The 16,607-nt window shown below is 44.7% G+C and overlaps 1 protein-coding gene across 1 annotated transcript in view; it reads left to right on the forward strand.

The window, feature by feature from the left end:
- Positions 1-458: 458 nt before the first annotated feature.
- The window catches only part of spon1a (spondin 1a), a 68,384-nt gene continuing 52,235 nt past the window's right edge, over positions 459-16,607 (forward strand). Inside the window, exons 1-5 of the mRNA XM_028955907.1 lie at positions 459-963; positions 1,354-1,460; positions 7,747-7,880; positions 12,226-12,299; positions 12,666-12,788. Coding sequence (XP_028811740.1) covers positions 729-963; positions 1,354-1,460; positions 7,747-7,880; positions 12,226-12,299; positions 12,666-12,788 — 673 coding nt within the window. The 5' untranslated portion in view covers positions 459-728. The remainder of the gene's footprint in view (positions 964-1,353; positions 1,461-7,746; positions 7,881-12,225; positions 12,300-12,665; positions 12,789-16,607) is intronic.

Genomic DNA, 16,607 nt, shown 5'->3' on the forward strand with positions numbered 1-16,607 from the left:
CTTACATCTATATAGATAGATAGATACATAGATAGATAGATGGTGTAAAATGTACATTTACTATAGTAAACTGTAATGCATAACTATGCATAATTGAAAAAATTTCCAAACTTTGAGCCAAATGTTAAAGTTGTCACAATTGTCCTGTTTTAACCATGGTTCAATGAATATAATATTTTATAAGTAGAAGAAGGAGGATTATTACTAAATACCTAATATATGTATTACAGGTTTTACACTGCTGTACAGTCCAAAAAATATTTTTTTTCTTCCCAAAAGTTAAAATACATAAATGCATAAGTAAATATGGCTTTTTTCCAGAGCTGTGTTTATTTATGCATTCTGTTCCGACTCTCCGTGGACGGAGTGAAGCATGCGCAAATCGATTGCGCCAAAATAGCATTTCGACTTGATTATTTTGTGTGGCGACTAAACGTTTCGCATGAATTATTAATTAGTCTCCGGGCATCTGCTCCTCGCCGCCAAACAAACAGAAAAGCTGGCACCGCTTCTCCCCGAGACCCGCCTCCCTCCCGGCGACCGCGGGACAGCCTCCTCTCCGAGAAGCGAACCGCCGCGCACCGGGTCCCCGTTCAGTCCCCGCGATGGCCTCGCCGGCGTAGCGCAGGCTCTCTCTCTCTCTCTCTCTCTTTCTCTCTTTCTCTCGCAAGTTTCCCTCCTTCGGTCGGATTCCGCCCTCCGCCGTTCCGTCCCTCGCACTCGTGACGATGCCCGGCGCCGGCGTGCACCGGGGCGCGCCGCTCCTGCTGCGGTGCCTCATCACCGGCACGCTGTGCTACGCGTTCACTTTCACCGAGGAGCCCGCGGAGAGGGCGCCCAAGTCGGACGGCTACTGCAGTCGGATCTTACGGGCTCAGGGCACCAAGAGAGAGGGCTACCAAGAGTTCCGGCTCCGGGTCGAGGGGGACCCCGAGAATTACCAACCCAGCAGCACCTACAGGGGTAACTCGAACTTCTTCATGTTTTTCTATTCTTTTACAACTTTTGACAATTTTCTACATCATACAATGAGGTATGTTCATTTCTAATGATAATTAGGCTCATTATTCTAATAATAATCTTTGATAATAACATTAAACATGATTTCTGTTACAATTTTATGATTCGTTTCATGGCAGCCTGTGTAAATGTGAGAAGTTGACTGGATTCCGAAATGCTTCGGACAAGTGAGGTCTTCAGGGTACATACAGCATTATGCTTCATGGGCCTGCTTAAGTTTAGGCTTCGTCTCAGCCCAGGCTCCCAGCTTCATAAACATGCCGTGCAGCGACGCATTGTGCATATCTAACAACTTCACTGTCCGCTTTTCCTCTTCTTCTTCTTCCTCTGCAGTGACCCTGATTGCCTCCCATCCAGCTTATTTCAGAGGCTTCACCGTCATTGCTCTGAAAGAGGGCAAAGATGGTGACAAAGATGAGGATTATGCTGGAAATTTCCAGGTAAAACCTTAAACTGCACCAGTCTTCACTCCTAAAGGCAATACTTTGTATGAGATTGGAACGAACAGAGTGACATTTGGCTTCATTTAATAGCCGTTGGGAATCTGGCTACTTTCTTGGACTCGGCGGAGCTCTTTTATGGGCTTTGCTGCTTGATGCGTTCTCCGCCCGGGTATCTCCTGCCGATGTACGGGCGTTTAAAACACTCTTGATTTATTGCGCTGCAAGAAAAACCAGCTAAACCCAATGCTGAGCCACACCTTGTGAAGCTCAGGCACGATCACCATATGCCGCCGCTTCTGGTGCTGCCTCGCTGCGCAAGATCTTATGCAACGTGAAAAAAGAAAAAGAAAACCTGACGTGGGTGCGGGGGCTAAATCCTTCATGTAAAACAATAAATCTCAGCCCCTCTCTACGGGTTTTGTACTCCCGCGTCCGAGCCTGGGGCGCTCCCTGCCTCAGAGTCGCACATTCAGACACGTACATGCGAGCTCCCATGTTAATAAATGTGCAACGTGTCCCTTATCCGTTTATTTTGTCATTCCAATAAGGTCACCTGCCCGTCAACACACTTTTGGCCGAAATGCCACAAGCGCCGAGCATCGCGGCTTCTTCCCAAGCCTGCATAAGCAGCCCCGTTCAAAGCGGTCGGTTCGAGTGTATGTTAATGAGGCTCTCCTCACCCCACCCCCCGCCAGGCTTGCCGCCACCGCTCACCCCACCCCACCCCCCCCCCATTTGCGGGGTGTGCTTATGTGAGCGCAGCCCCCCCCCCCCCCCCCCCCCCCCCCCCCCCAAAAAAAAATGCATTGGCGCTGTCTCAGAGGGGAGGCACACACACTAACCTACAGCACGTCTGAACACGAAGCGTGCGAAGTGTGCCGACTAGCCAGAAGACGGGCGGACGCGAGGCAAGACGAACTCTGCTGCGACTCCGACTGCAGGCCAGCCACTTTTGGCAGGGTGGTGGGGGTCATTCATGGCGTCATAAACCTCTCGTGCGTCTCATAAACTCACCAGCAAGAAACGCCCTGGAGACTTCCACACTTCCCTCACGTTAGAGTGACAATGACAACCGCTCAAACTCACTTTCGGTTTACAAGCCAATAGCGGCAACCAGGGTCGGGATGTGGCTGGGTGAGAACTATTCGGAATCCGTATTTAGTCCACGTTATATTCGGCAAGTTTTGAGAATTCCTTCAGAATACATCTGATGCAATATTTTAAAACAAACTGACGTATGAATGAAACGTCGAACTGTAACTGTAGTGTGAAGAATAGGATTATGGGGAATCGGTGTTGGTGGCGGCCCCTGGTGTCCCTGACTATTCTCCTTCACCATCTGGAGGTGGAATTGAGCAAGAGCCATGTTCACAGAGGCAGGGAGGATTGGCGAAATAAGATTTTGACCAAATCTAATACTAGCAGGGACGGCCTATGATTAAAATTCAGAGTGACTTATCTCCAAAGGGAACGAGTCCCTATGTGATGTCACAGTTTGAAAAAATTCTGACATAATCAGCCAGCCAGACCAACTGAGTTCAATTATATCTGTGTTGGTAGGTACCAAAACATATGTGCAGAATCTCAGTACATAATTCTCAGTTTCATAACGTCTCCTATTTAATAATTTTGTCTGTTTTTTATGAGGACAAAATACAAAGTGCACACATACACTGTTAGGTTTGGCTCTGATTACCTGTCACCATGTCTGCTGGAATGCCTCTATTTACGGAGCACGGGCCCACGGCCGCTCCGTTTCACACGCCCCTGAACATATTAATAAACCTGCTAACAGGCAGGGGCTCGGAGTGAAGCTCCCCCTTCCCTCCTTTATGGCCGCGCTCAACGCGAGCCATTTCACATAGGCGTACTCGGACCCGCTGAAGGGAGCGAGATTGCGCTGAGTGCCCGGCTCAATGCACTTACCGCTCCGACTGGGCCGACTGTGGGGGGGCCGGTGGGGGCGTTCTCATTTCACAAAGGCGAATAGAGATGCCTCCAGCTCTGCGCCCTGCCTGTACGGCTAGATGAGTGGAGTTTGAAAGCAGGTCAGGACAAACGTTGAGGGATTTGGACAGTCATTTGATAATAATGTGAGCCTGCAAAGTACATTTTTTTTCCCCCTGAAATCCGAACAAACCAGCTAAACGTAACCCTCATAGTACACTTTTTATCTAAAAGTGGTGATTATTATAAACATTTAATACATTAACAGTAATAAATTAATATTCTAAAACAGCAAGTGTTTATATATTCCCAGTGCAAATCAGTTTTATATTTAATCAGGGTTGAATTCAGCGTGTACAAGTGTGGGAATTTAAATGAATATAAGGGTCAAATGATTATAAGGTTAACACGCTGAATGTACTTCTGATGTACTAAATTAATAGAATTATCAGTACAATAGTATAGTGAATATAAAAAATGGTAGGTGGAAATGCATGGCTGACAAAGTAAAATGGCTCAGATGGTCTGTTCTCGACCTTCTCCACTCTTTCAACATTATTTGGTTTTCAGCCCTTGGGCTCAGAATGCCCCTTTATGCCCCTTCCCCTCAAAACTTGGTGTAACTCAGTCTTTTTGAGCTGTGAAAAGAGATTTTCATTTTTATCCCTGGGTGGTTGGGATGTTTGAGCCGGTCACTGCCATAGCGAGCTGAAGCATTTGTAATTTTTTTTTTTTAAGGTTTGAATGAAAGGTGAGTACCACATGCTGTCCTCACATTAAAATATGGAAATGCTCCACACTCTGGAGCAGGGCATGCAGCCAGAAACAGACAGATTCCACCATCGCCCGGACGTCTACCATCTAATTGAGGGAACACGTGACCAGCGCTCTAGGTGTGTTTACCCTGACTAATGACATCCTGCTTTGGGGAACTGGCCTTCTGGGACAGTCTGAGGGAGAAGAACAGGTCAGGCTTAGTCAGGGAAAGCCCTGCCGTCCCAGTGGAGCTGTCACGTCTGCAGCCAGGCTGGCCGTGTGACAGCCCTAATGACTCTGCGGTGGGCTGCGGCCCGCGTTATTTACGCCCCATCATGGCGCCACCGTCTGAAGGGTGAGGAGAAGAGGCTATTAGCGCTAATATCAGGTGTACATCATGGAGTGTAATGTCTGTTAAGGGTCAGGCTCCTCAGATCCGTATTATAAAGGGAAATAAAAACTTTGTGGGGTTCTTTGACCCCGCTTTAATTTCTTCTTGCTTCTCATACACAAGAGGGGCTTCTTGAATGAAGACACAGCACTTGAGGGAACCAAAAACATGACCTGTGGATTTTTTATGGTGCAGCGTTCCTTTTTTTTCCCTTTTCTGTCACCCCAGCCACTTCACCAAGCTCTCTATGCGTCCTGTATTTGTTCCTGAAATTGATTTCATGCCGCTGTTATTTAGTAGCGGCCTTGATCTTCTCTTCCTGAGAGTCTCGCTTGCGACGGCATGGCAGACTCTGGGAAATGTCATGAGCTGAGAAGCCTAGAGGAATAAAAAAATAGGTATCATGCCGTCAAACGTGGTGTGTCAGCAGTACTCCTGTAAAAGTCCAAGGGCAAATTATTTTGGGGAGAAGTTGATATCGGAGCAAACCGTACAGGCGGCTTGGGGAAGGATGCAATTATGTGGGAAACAAGGATGTCTAAGTAGATTTTATTTTCTTTGCCTCCCGTGATTTGGCGGCCTGCAGGTGGCTGCCCGATCTCAGCAGAGCCAGACAGAAGCCTCTTTTTCCCCCTCGCAGCTGCAGACGCGCTCTGGTCCCCTCTCGGTTTCAGATTAATATTTCCCAGGGTCCGTGGGGAGAGCGCCTCCGAGCTGATGAGGGCCGCGCCCGGCCCGCCGTGCATCTCATTGGCAGGGGGGGAGCGAGGGCATGAAACAACAAACCTCCTCAAATTGGTCCTCCCGTGTCCACCCATCATCGCTCCAGAGGGGATCCGCTCCTCGTTTCCTCTTCCCGTCCACTGAGTCTTGATATTAGGGCAGTCTGGCCACCCACCGGGACCATGTGTTGGCAAGAATGGCTGTCATTTCAATCCTTCCCGTTTCCCAGTCGCTAGTCCTTTTCCCAGGGTATTTTGCTCTGTGTCGACACCTGAAGTGACAGCCACTTAGAAGGCATATGACATGCTGCCGGAACCTGCCGCTCCCTCACTCTTCCCCTTGGGGCTGAAGTGGCCGTGCGGGGCTCCGGCGTGGCGCCTATCGCCGAATCGAGGGCTCAAGGTGTAAAATGGATTTGAAATATGGAAGTGTGCTTCTTGTCAACAGCTGTCCCGTCTACTCGTCAAATACACTTTAAGGCTTGTCACTTGGTGGTGTGTGCTCCAGTTCCATCAGTAATATGTTCGGTTTGTGTGCACAAGTTTGAGTGAGTGTGCAGAGGAAAAAAAAGCCCACTGGGTGAACTGGCATATAAGCCCCTCTCTGCCGGTGACATGCAAATACTTTCTCCTCTGTTCTCATGTGCCGTCCAGGCTGTTTGACATTGGCCACTATTGGTTCAGCTGGAGCAGCTGGTTCACTCACAGTTTGTCAGGCCAGCCTGAAGGTCAGAGGTCGTAGAGGAGGAACACCAGCCATTCTTCACAGCTGGCATTGGCCGCATTCTCGCGTAGCGTCCTGGAGATCAGCATTTACACCAACGCAGATCACATGACCAGCTTTAAGTGAAAGTCTTTTAGTACTTTTGAATAGGCGCTGTGGGGAGTACACAAATCAGAATATGCTTCCAGTGTGAGCCACTCCATAATTTTCCATCGCAGAGGGAATTCTTCTCTGACAGTTTTATGGTATCAGGAGAGGAACACAGGTCAGGTTTCTGCATGTTTACTGTGGTGATGTCACAGTGTGTCAAGGATGTGTGTGACTTTAATAGAACATTGTCCCAGAGCTATAATTCACCTGTCATGTTGTGTGCACACAACATTTCCAAAATTTTTGATCCAAAAGAAAATTAAAAAGTTTTCAGATTTCTTATGGCTAGATAGATAGACGGATCAACTGATAGATCGTGAGATTACCCCAACCCCACCCCCCGAACCCCAATTGCTTTTCAGACCAATCAATCTCTTCTGGGACACCTCTTCTATGTTCACTTTCACCCGGCACACACTCTCACACACAGTGCTCTTTCCCATAACTAGAGTGCTTCCAGCTGAGAACACATCACCCATATTTGACCTTCATGGAGGGTGCTTACATTCAATCATAATTTGCAGATGATGTGCAGTTTACTTTTGACAGTTTTATTTCAATTCACACCAAACCAGACAAGTTGGATATCAGAGTGCATCATGTCATAGATTTGTAATGACAAATAATAATCAATTAAAAACAACAATGATTTTAATGGAAAGCATTTGGCTACAAATATATGAATAAAACTACACAATGTTTTAACTATCAGCAATGGCAGCAAGCAATCGCTATTATTTGAATAAAAAATTTTATCTACCCATTCTCTGAGAAAGATTGCAATCAAAGGACCAACCTGGAGAATGCTGTGAACGATTCGATTTGAAATTAAACAGGTTGACTAAGGCAGTTCTTAGTGACAAACTCTTTCATGAGTGTCCGATTTTAGGGCAGACAAGAAGATTAAAATTGCAGGAAGGATTCATCAGCATGTTATATTGAGGTTGTAATTATCAGCCCCTTCGAGCCAGCAATTGGCTTTTAGTTGAATTCATCTTTTTGTCAGAGACAATGGAAGACAACGAGTGCTGAAGAGGATGTTGAAAGTGAAGAACAATTTCAACATGCTGCTGATTGACTGTGGGTTTTCGAGACTCACAAGTATTGTTTCCATATATATTCTTTTTGGACTGTGGTATTATGTGTCTTTGTTCTTATAATCCCAATGCTGTGTGGAATATTGGCATATAAAGAAAAGGATATGGGGATGTACAGAGTGGTCTGCAAACCTACATAGAACCAAGTATTGTTCACACCAATTAATGGGCTATTTCATTTATTTCAGCCAAGCATTATGGAATTATTTAAATTATAAAGAACCAACTAGTCAGAAAGGTCTAGGTTTCTGTTTTACTTAAATGCACCCCTGAAATCTATATAATTAAGATCCTTCAATAATAATTTCCATTTTTTACTTTTTTGAGACAAACATGCACTTCAGATGATTTTATAACCTTACAGAGCTGATGATATCCAAAATGCTTAGTATTTTAATGATGGCATCAAATGGTGGCTCTATGTCTGTCTGGTTATGTTACATTGAATACAGAGAATACAGAGCATGTCCTTGCTTTACCTTTTTTTTTTGTCTAGATCATTGACGAAGAGGACACACAGTTCATGACCAACTGTCCTCCTGCTGTGACTGAGAGCACCCCTCGCAGGAGGACCAGGATCCAGGTGTTTTGGACAGCACCACCCTCAGGCAGTGGCTGTGTCATTCTAAAGTAGGTACCAAGGCTGGGGTTTGATTTCTGTTCTGTTACTGGGGGAAATAGAAAGCATGCTCCACTCATTAATCAGTTCCATAAATAGCAAGTGCCTGTGATTGAAGACCTTACTCATTGTGCTACACAATCAGTGGCTATAGAAGCTACAGAGTGGCACTACTCATAGAAATAGCATGTAATAAATTCTGCCACATGCATAGAATTATTATGCTGGCTGTTCTTTAACAAAGTTTTTTTTTTACTTATAATGTGATCGGGAAAATTGGTAAGGAAGGCAGCAAAATTGAAAGGTTGTGCCCTACATGACAGTGCATTATTAAAGATGTCAGCAGGCCTATCAGTCTCTATGTATTTTGTATAAAACACTCTGCACTTCTTATGCATTATTATAATGTGCATTATTTTGGTGTGAATGAATGAATGAATGATGAGCTTGACTGACCCCCACATCTGCCTCCTTCTAATTCATGTCTACCCAAAGAACACCCTACTGAAACCCAAAATTTATGAAAATGCACCACAGAGACCAAGTGTCTACAGTATATGCTGAAACTTTAAGGGTCATAAAATCAAGCCAACATCTCAGCCACAGATTGTAAATGTGTCTACCTGATAAGATAGCCCTGAGCAAGCCTGTAAGGCAGTCATCAATCTGAGCCTTTATAGATTAACAAAATCAGGCCCAGATTGTGTCTTTTGGGCTTTAAAGAACAAATCATGCACACAAGATCTTTAGATCAGCTTCACCAGTGGTTGTTAAGGAGCAGAAATTGGCAGACCAGTAGCCTTTAAATTGAACTGGAAGATTGGAAGAGCTCTGCGACATTAAAAACGAATCAGCGCAAACATTAAGGCTTCTTCAGGGCCAGGCCATGAACAACCCTGGAATGTCAGGGACCAGTCTGGCCTGTCAGGAGAATTTAAAGCCTTGATGTACTTGTGTGGAGTACATGACCATGTGGACTGGTTGGGGTTGATTTATGAGTCTTTCACTTCACGGCGGTCTGCACCAGTTGTTGCGACATTGTACTGCATGGCAGATGCAAGGAACGTCTGTTTCAACAGGGGAGTGTGTTTCCCAAAAGTTCGCAACTTCCACACTCGGACTCATTTTGCTGCACGGATCCAACGTACTTAGCCTAAATGCTTCTGGGATACGTACCCCTAGTTCAGCGCAGGAGGGGTAACTGAGACTGGCACGAGGCTGGGAAACATTCAATCACAGTAGTCCAGTGTGGCCCTACCAGGTTTAACAACCAGCACACAGGGGAAGTGTAGAACTGTAGCAGCAGTAAAAGTTGTCAAGCCTGGGTACAGAGCACACAGAGCACTGGCCAACTAAAGAGGCCTGGGACTGGGAAATTTGCCATGCTAGTAAAATTCTTGGTCAATGAACAGTGAAAAAAAAAACATTTTCACTTCAACTGGGGCAAAGGGGAAGTTGTCACCTGTACTCTGGAAGAGGCAAATGGGAGTGTCTTCTGTCAGGAATCAATGGCATTACAAGTAGACCCTCAAAACCATAATTGCGGCTTTCAGTAGGAGGGTCGTGACAGCAAGAAAACATTACAGTCCAAACCAATTATCGTTGTGAACACAAAGATGCCTTGCATGTGCATGTGCCTGGGCAATCTCAGCTGATGTGAAAAAGGTCTGAAGCTTCCAGTCCACATTATGGATGATTTGTTAATGTCATTCTGGAAGCTTCTAAATAAATTTACAGTCCCCTATGTGGAGAAACGGAGTAAGTCCATAAGAGGGGGAGGAAGATACGTCAATGTCAAATGTCGGTCCTGATCATGATGCACAGTGGTTCAAGAGACAGGAGAATATGTGTGGCCTTTTTTAGGACTTAGTGTAGCAAAGTGTACGTAAAAACATGTGCACCACTTTCATCAATGAGAGGGGCACAACAGCATGCTACATTTTCGTACAGTCTGTACAATGTCCTGAAATATTACATTATAGGTGTATAGGCTTTACACAGTAATATTTGGCATTTTGAACCAGAGTAACTATTGGGAACTAATATGAATGTTGAAGTGTTTGAGAAAAGAGAAGTATCTTCTTGTACTGATGGGGCGGAGGTGAAGAGATGGCTTTAGAGTAATGATGGAGGACTGAGGAAATTGGTAAAAGCTTTTTCGAACGTTTGTGTTTAACCATGCGCCATATTAGTGAAAATGTCTGTGTGCAGGGAGTTGTTCTGTATATTAGAGGGCTCTTGTGAGATATTTTTAAACCTCCCAAATATTGTGGTGGACAAGATGGGCGCGTGAGCTGCTTTTTCCCTCACCGTGGTTGGCTGTAATTGAAGAGTGCGGTGCATTGCGTGACTTCTCTGATGACTGGAAAGAGTGAGGTTGATTGCTCATGATGACCAGGATGTCCTGGAACTAGCAGCGTTTCTCTCCTAAAGTTTACCCCAAAGGTATTAAATTCTTTGTGCAAAACAAGTCTTGTTAAAAATGATTCATTATTATAAATTCGTGCGCAATAGAGGTTTGGCAAAGTGTAACCACATCCTAAAAAAGCACTATAAATAAGATTGCATCCCAGGTCAAGAAACTTAGTTAGCAATAACACCATTTTGAACCATCCAGGGGTTTCTGGGACTCATCCACACAAACACTGCCCACATACTTATCCAAGTGGCTGCAATGCATAGATTCAATATACAGTACAGTTCAATACTCACACACACATGCACCTGAACACGTGGAGGGTTCTGCTTCTGATTAGCATCAGCAGTGTAAAGGCAGGAAAGTGAGTCTGCCCATAATAGGGCCTCATTGATAGAATTTAAATTGGATGTTAAATAACCATTACTGCGGCTGATTGCCTGGTCGGCCCTGGAAAGCGAGGAGGCTTTCTGTGGGTGGCACACTCTCTGAGATATGTGAAATTGGGGTGAGATTGAATTAAAGCATGAACAATTAGAGAGGTACAGGAAAGGCCTCGGAGGGGGACAGAGAGCAAGAGAGAGAGAGAGAGAGAGATGCCCTTCATCTCCTGCTACCCTGTCCACTCTCTCAGTTCCGCTTGGGTTTCGGCGAACGTGACCTGTCAGCCAGATGGAATGTTCAGGGCACAAAATTTTCACTGACTCCAGTCATCCTCAGAAATTAGAGGCATGTTATACTCTGCACCTCATTTGTATAAAAGCAAGCAGGAAGTGGAGAAAGTCCCATATGACGAATGGGGGGCAGTGTAGCTGTCAGTCATCCCTCACCCCCCTCCCGTTTCCCCCAGCATCCGGAATGACAAAGGATGCAGAAAATAAATAACAGACTAAATAGATGAATAAACAAAGTGAGCATAGCACTTTACCCCAGTTCTCCACTCGTCGTCTGGAACGCTAGTGACAGCGCGGCCACCAGTGCCACTCAGCAGTGAGGCAGGGATCTTATTCAATTAGGAAATTGAAATTGTATCTGCAGTGTAGGGGGTGTGTGAAAAAAAAAGGCAACAAGCATGCCGGGAGAGAATCTATCTTCCTCACAAACACACACACACACTCACGCTTTTCTCTCTTGTTACCCTCTGGAGAGGTGTGTGTGTGGGCCAGGGGTTCATAAATATTCCAGATTTTGTGTGTAGCCCGACCGATTTGGGCTGACACTGGTCTCCTACCGTCCATCCATCTAGTTGGTTGGATCTTTGGGCAGTAGCAGAGGTTTTTAAGTGCCGGCCTCCTTTTTTTCATGTGGTCATGCTTTGTGCTGGGCTCAGACCCTTCCTCACCTCCCACCCTTCTCCCGGCCTCAGACGTCTTTATCTAAAGGGGCCGCCTCCTCTGGCTCTCTCTGTGAGGCCTGACTGTTCGCCTGTCACTCAGTCTTATCGCTGACATTTTGCATCCCTCTCTTTTTCTGTTCACTCTGTATGCCGAGGAGGCTGATGTGTGAGCGGTCTGTATTTTTTCTCCTTCTTCATGGAGCCGGCTCCGAGCGGGAGGCACCAGAAGTGGCTGCATGTATCCATCTCGAGTGTTTATTACCCTGCTTCTTATTATGTTTCATTACCATGTGGCTTTATGGATCAAAAGCACTGTCATTTTGCCCAACTCCCTCAGAGGGCATTACCTGATGATGGGTTTGGGTCTTTTCTTCTGAAGCCTTCTGTTTGGATGGGGGTCTTTCTCTGCTACAGTTCACAGCTGTTTGACACATGTCTCTATTCCTGGACTAACAACCAGTCCAGGGGATACTGATCCACCTCCCTCTCTTCTCTCTCTTTCTCCCTCTGTATGTCTATCTATCTCTTTTTTTTTTGTTTCATAATGTCTATCTATTTCTTCACTTCCTCTGTTCCTTTCTTCATTTTCAATTCCCCCCGCCAGGGCAAGCATTGTTCAGAAGAAGATCATCTACTTCCAGGATGAAGGCTCCCTCACGAAGAGGATGTGTGAAAAAGGTAAGCCTTTCATGACCTGAAATGAGATGAGATGGCTCTATTGCAGACCCCCTGTCATCCTCATAGGTGTTATTACCCAGTGGAGCACAGGGAGCTATATATATATATATATATATATATATATAGACGAGGCACGATATATATATAGACGAGGCACTTTCTTCATCAGACTCCTGATCTTGATGACAACACTTGCATAGGAATGATCTCAAATGAGTTTTGGCCTCCTGCAGTGCGTGACATTGGACGATGCACTCTGAGGGGCTGATCAAATGCCCTTTGTGTGTGAGTGGTGGTGGTGGTGCTGTGTGTGGCATGACGCCTTGTTAAGATGCTGCCCTGTTCTTTTTGCCCTTCACTTTTTAGAGCCTCTATTTGGGGAAGCCACTGACAAGCCCCTGCTGGACTGCTGTGCCTGTGGAACGGCCAAGTACAGGGTCACCTTCTACGGCAACTGGTCAGAGAAGATTCACCCTAAAGACTACCCCAGTGAGTCCTTTCTTTGCCTACAGCCTATGCCACAGCCAGGGCTGTGTCAGATATGTTTTTTTATTTTAAGTAAATAAAATGGAAATATAATTTAATGAAGTTACATTTTTACCCCTTTCTCAATATTTCAGTGGAACTGCCCATCTCTGTCATTATGTAGAGATGGTCTCTGGCTAGGATGAAATCAGTCAGACCCCATGCAGGAAGTAAAGAAAAACAAAACACAGGATTTGCTTAAAGGTCCCCTGTCATTTTTATATAGGTCTTAGTGATCCCCTAATACTGTATCTGAAGTCAGCCCTGGTGCAGAATTACACATTTACACCATTACAACAAGGTCTTCTGAGGGCTGGGCACAGGTGACGGGTCAAGTTTAAATGAGCTTTATTGTCATTTCAGCTGCATACATATTAGACAGTACACAGTGAAAACAAAGTTTCTCCAAAACCTGGTGGTACATGTAATATTTAAACAAAGTTACATACCGACATAAAGTGCATGTGTGTGACAAAACGGCTGCATAAAGTGCAAACATGAGACACAAAACATGCATTTCCTTGGGTTCTCCTAGGTAACCCAAAACAAACCACACAAATATTAATTAACCCTGCACTGCTCTGAGGACGGGCCCACCCGTCTCACACACACAAAAATACCCCAACATAAATCAAGAAATCATCATAACAGTACCTCGTGTGGCTCCGGCCATTACAATTTTAAAACTAGGAGAGAGAAGCAAAGACACAGCCATTCTTACACTTAACTTACTTCAACAGTATTGCTTGATAGTGGCAAATTATTATTCTAAATCAAATATTCATATTCCATTCGAACAATACTTTACTCGGTTCTCGAAAATTCATGTATAATTCGGTGTGATGGTCTTTCAAATGCTTCTTGCAAATGGGTGTGTCCATAAATGGGTTTGATTGATCTGCAGTATGTTCAAAATTCTTCCAGACAGTGTTCTTGCTTTTTACATGCTATGGGGGGATGTAGAAAAAAAATATTTCTATTGTATCATTTTAATTTTCATCTTTTCTGCACAGACATTTCTCTGTTCCCTGAAGCACTGATGCATTTTACATTTTACAGCAAACACAATGATTGCACATTGGATTTAAGACCCCCCTCAGTATTCTGATGGTAGAAGACGGAGGGAAGAGATAATGGCCGACTTGCTTCGCTCTCGGCTGAAGTTAGATTTCCAGAGTTAACACTAAGCATTGTGTCCAGGCCCCCCGGAGATGTAACAGTACGCTCCTCTTATGAAACCCTTGCTCCCTTCCTCTGCTCTTGCCTTCGGAGGGTCTCTTTGTGGATAACCTTGGCACTGTCTTATTGGGAGTGAATTATTCCAGGGGATTACTACAGCTCTCCACCGGCGGTTATGCACTCGCAAGCCCAGATCAATATACTGATTAGAAAGGGCTCCTGCAGTAAGATAAACCCTGAGATAGCACCTGCCCCTAATATATGAGCTTAGCTGCCGGAGCACAGAGAGAGAAAGTTCTTTTTTTTTTACTATTGGGCTTGAGGGAAGGGGGTTGACTGTACGCACTCGCCTTGTCTTTCTCTCATAGACAATACAAGACACATGGTCTTGTATTACAGTGTATTAGGGCAATGGTGTAAAATGTGTATTTTTAAACAAATACATGGAAGTCAAGGCTGGCACATTCATGCAACACATTCACTGTGTGCACCGTGTGCTGTGCTGCTGTGTATCACATGTGACAATCACTTCACTTTACTTACATGCGCTGGCACCCACTCACCATTTTTCTCTAAAGTCTGTCATGTGCTGCGTTATATTTTTGAAACCTGGCCTGACTCTCTAGTTAAACATAGAACATAATTGTGTTCCTCCTCCATAATTAGTGACTGGTGTCTTTCTGTATAATTATGTAGAGTAATTATGTAGGTTTTTTATATTTCATCAATGCCAAAGTCAGAACAAAGGAGCTGATGTATTTTGTGGATGTGAAGTCCCAGTGCCAGTGGCAAGATGAAGTAAGGTGAGGTCCAACTATAGGCACTGTGTCAGCCTGTCACCTTTCTATTTTCTACAGGACGATCTGTCCACGCTTCCTCCAGCCAGAGGCAGCCAGTGTGCATGAAAGTGGCAGTGACACAGATTCACATAAGCAAGGTTATTCCAAATCAGGGCAACCTTCTTCTTTTTTGCTCTGTATCCCTGGAATATATGCACTCCGTCTCTTTGTATGCAGCTCTCATCAGTTCTTTATTGGTCTGTTGAAGGACTGGAGGCAGATGGCCCTCAGTTCTCCTGACACAAGGAGGGGAAGGTGAAGATGGCATGTGGAAAGATGATTGCGCTGCGCTTCGATCAGAAGAATGAAACCTTGTTCTAGGCTCATTAGTTACACCAGGGAACCTGATAAACATTTCATTCAGCTGTTAGAAAAGAAATTGTTGTGGGTCTAGAGACCGACTGAGGCGGAGGCCAATAATAAATACAATGTGGAGAAATCCAAAAGTGTCCTGATGAACCACCTCCATCTTACTCAATTAATATCACTATAACTGTTGTGCAGAAGGGGTTAAAGTCTTAGATGAGTTCTTGGCTGCCCTTTGTGAAATCGCTATAAATAATATGAGAACATCGATAGAGGAAAAATCCTGGCAGCAAATATGAAAATAAGAGAACATCACAGCAATTCAGTTCAGGTCTGATGGATTGTGAGGGATTAACCTCAGTGGGAATGTGTGGTAAGCAGTTCTACGGGGGAGAGAAAAAAAGTGTGTACACTGCAAGAATGGTTCAAATTGAAAAATAAATAAAGAAATAAATCAGTCAAGGATGTTCGATCAGAGAGTCTGTTCTCTGTATAAACAATTCTAAATGTTTACATTTAAATGCAGATTTTTGACCCCTTCGTGCATCCAATGGCTATGTTCCATGTACAAGTAATGCTACTGTATAACAATGAAGATTTGCTTGTGGTGCTGATTGATCCAAAATGATTCCAGACAAAAGTTCAGGCCAATGCCAAGCGCAAATGTCTACTTTAGTTTTAGCAATATTAACTTAATTTCCATTTTCCACATAGGTCCATGCTTCTATCCTGTTTCTTTTTGGGGAGTTGCCTGCAGAGCTGATTCTTGGTCCAGGCCCAATGTGCTCATTGTGTGACTGATCAAGGGTCAAACCAAAGGCTCTTTTGTATACTGTAAAAAAAGACAAAAACATCAAACCCAACTACTATGGGTGACTCTAAATTGGCCAGAGGTGTGCACTTGTGGTGAATGTTGTGTGCACCCTGTTGTGTGTTCTGGTCCACCCAAGTGTTACTCAAAAATGAAACAAAGAAAATTAGTCTTTTGCACATGTTGTGTCTATAAACCATTGTAGATTCCCCATATTGGCATGGTGGGTGAATCTACGACAGGCATGGCATGGCCCGTTAATCACCTTTGGCAAGAATAGTTCCCTACACAGCACGTCCACTGCCGGCGTAATTATGGGTCAGACCTGATGTAATTGGGGAGCATGTTGTCCATTGATTGTTTCTGCTGCAGAACTCTGCAGTTTGTCTTGGTCTGGGTGTCAGCCACTGACTGAGCTCTTGTCCTGTCTTGACAAGGCAACTGTCTTTATAACAGAGACCATAGGAACAGGTTAACAGGTTAAAATAGTGCAAGCAAAACCAACTGAAAAAAAGTGTAAACCATATTTTACATCTACATTCATGGCATTTAGCAGACACCTCGATCCATTGCGACTGTAGTCAGTAGCTACAGTGACAGTCCCCCACTGAGTTTCTTGCTAAGTGTGTCGAACCGGTGAGTTTTTTT

The sequence above is a fragment of the Denticeps clupeoides genome, chromosome 16 (assembly GCF_900700375.1).
Source record: "Denticeps clupeoides chromosome 16, fDenClu1.1, whole genome shotgun sequence".
Classification (NCBI taxonomy): domain Eukaryota; kingdom Metazoa; phylum Chordata; class Actinopteri; order Clupeiformes; family Denticipitidae; genus Denticeps; species Denticeps clupeoides.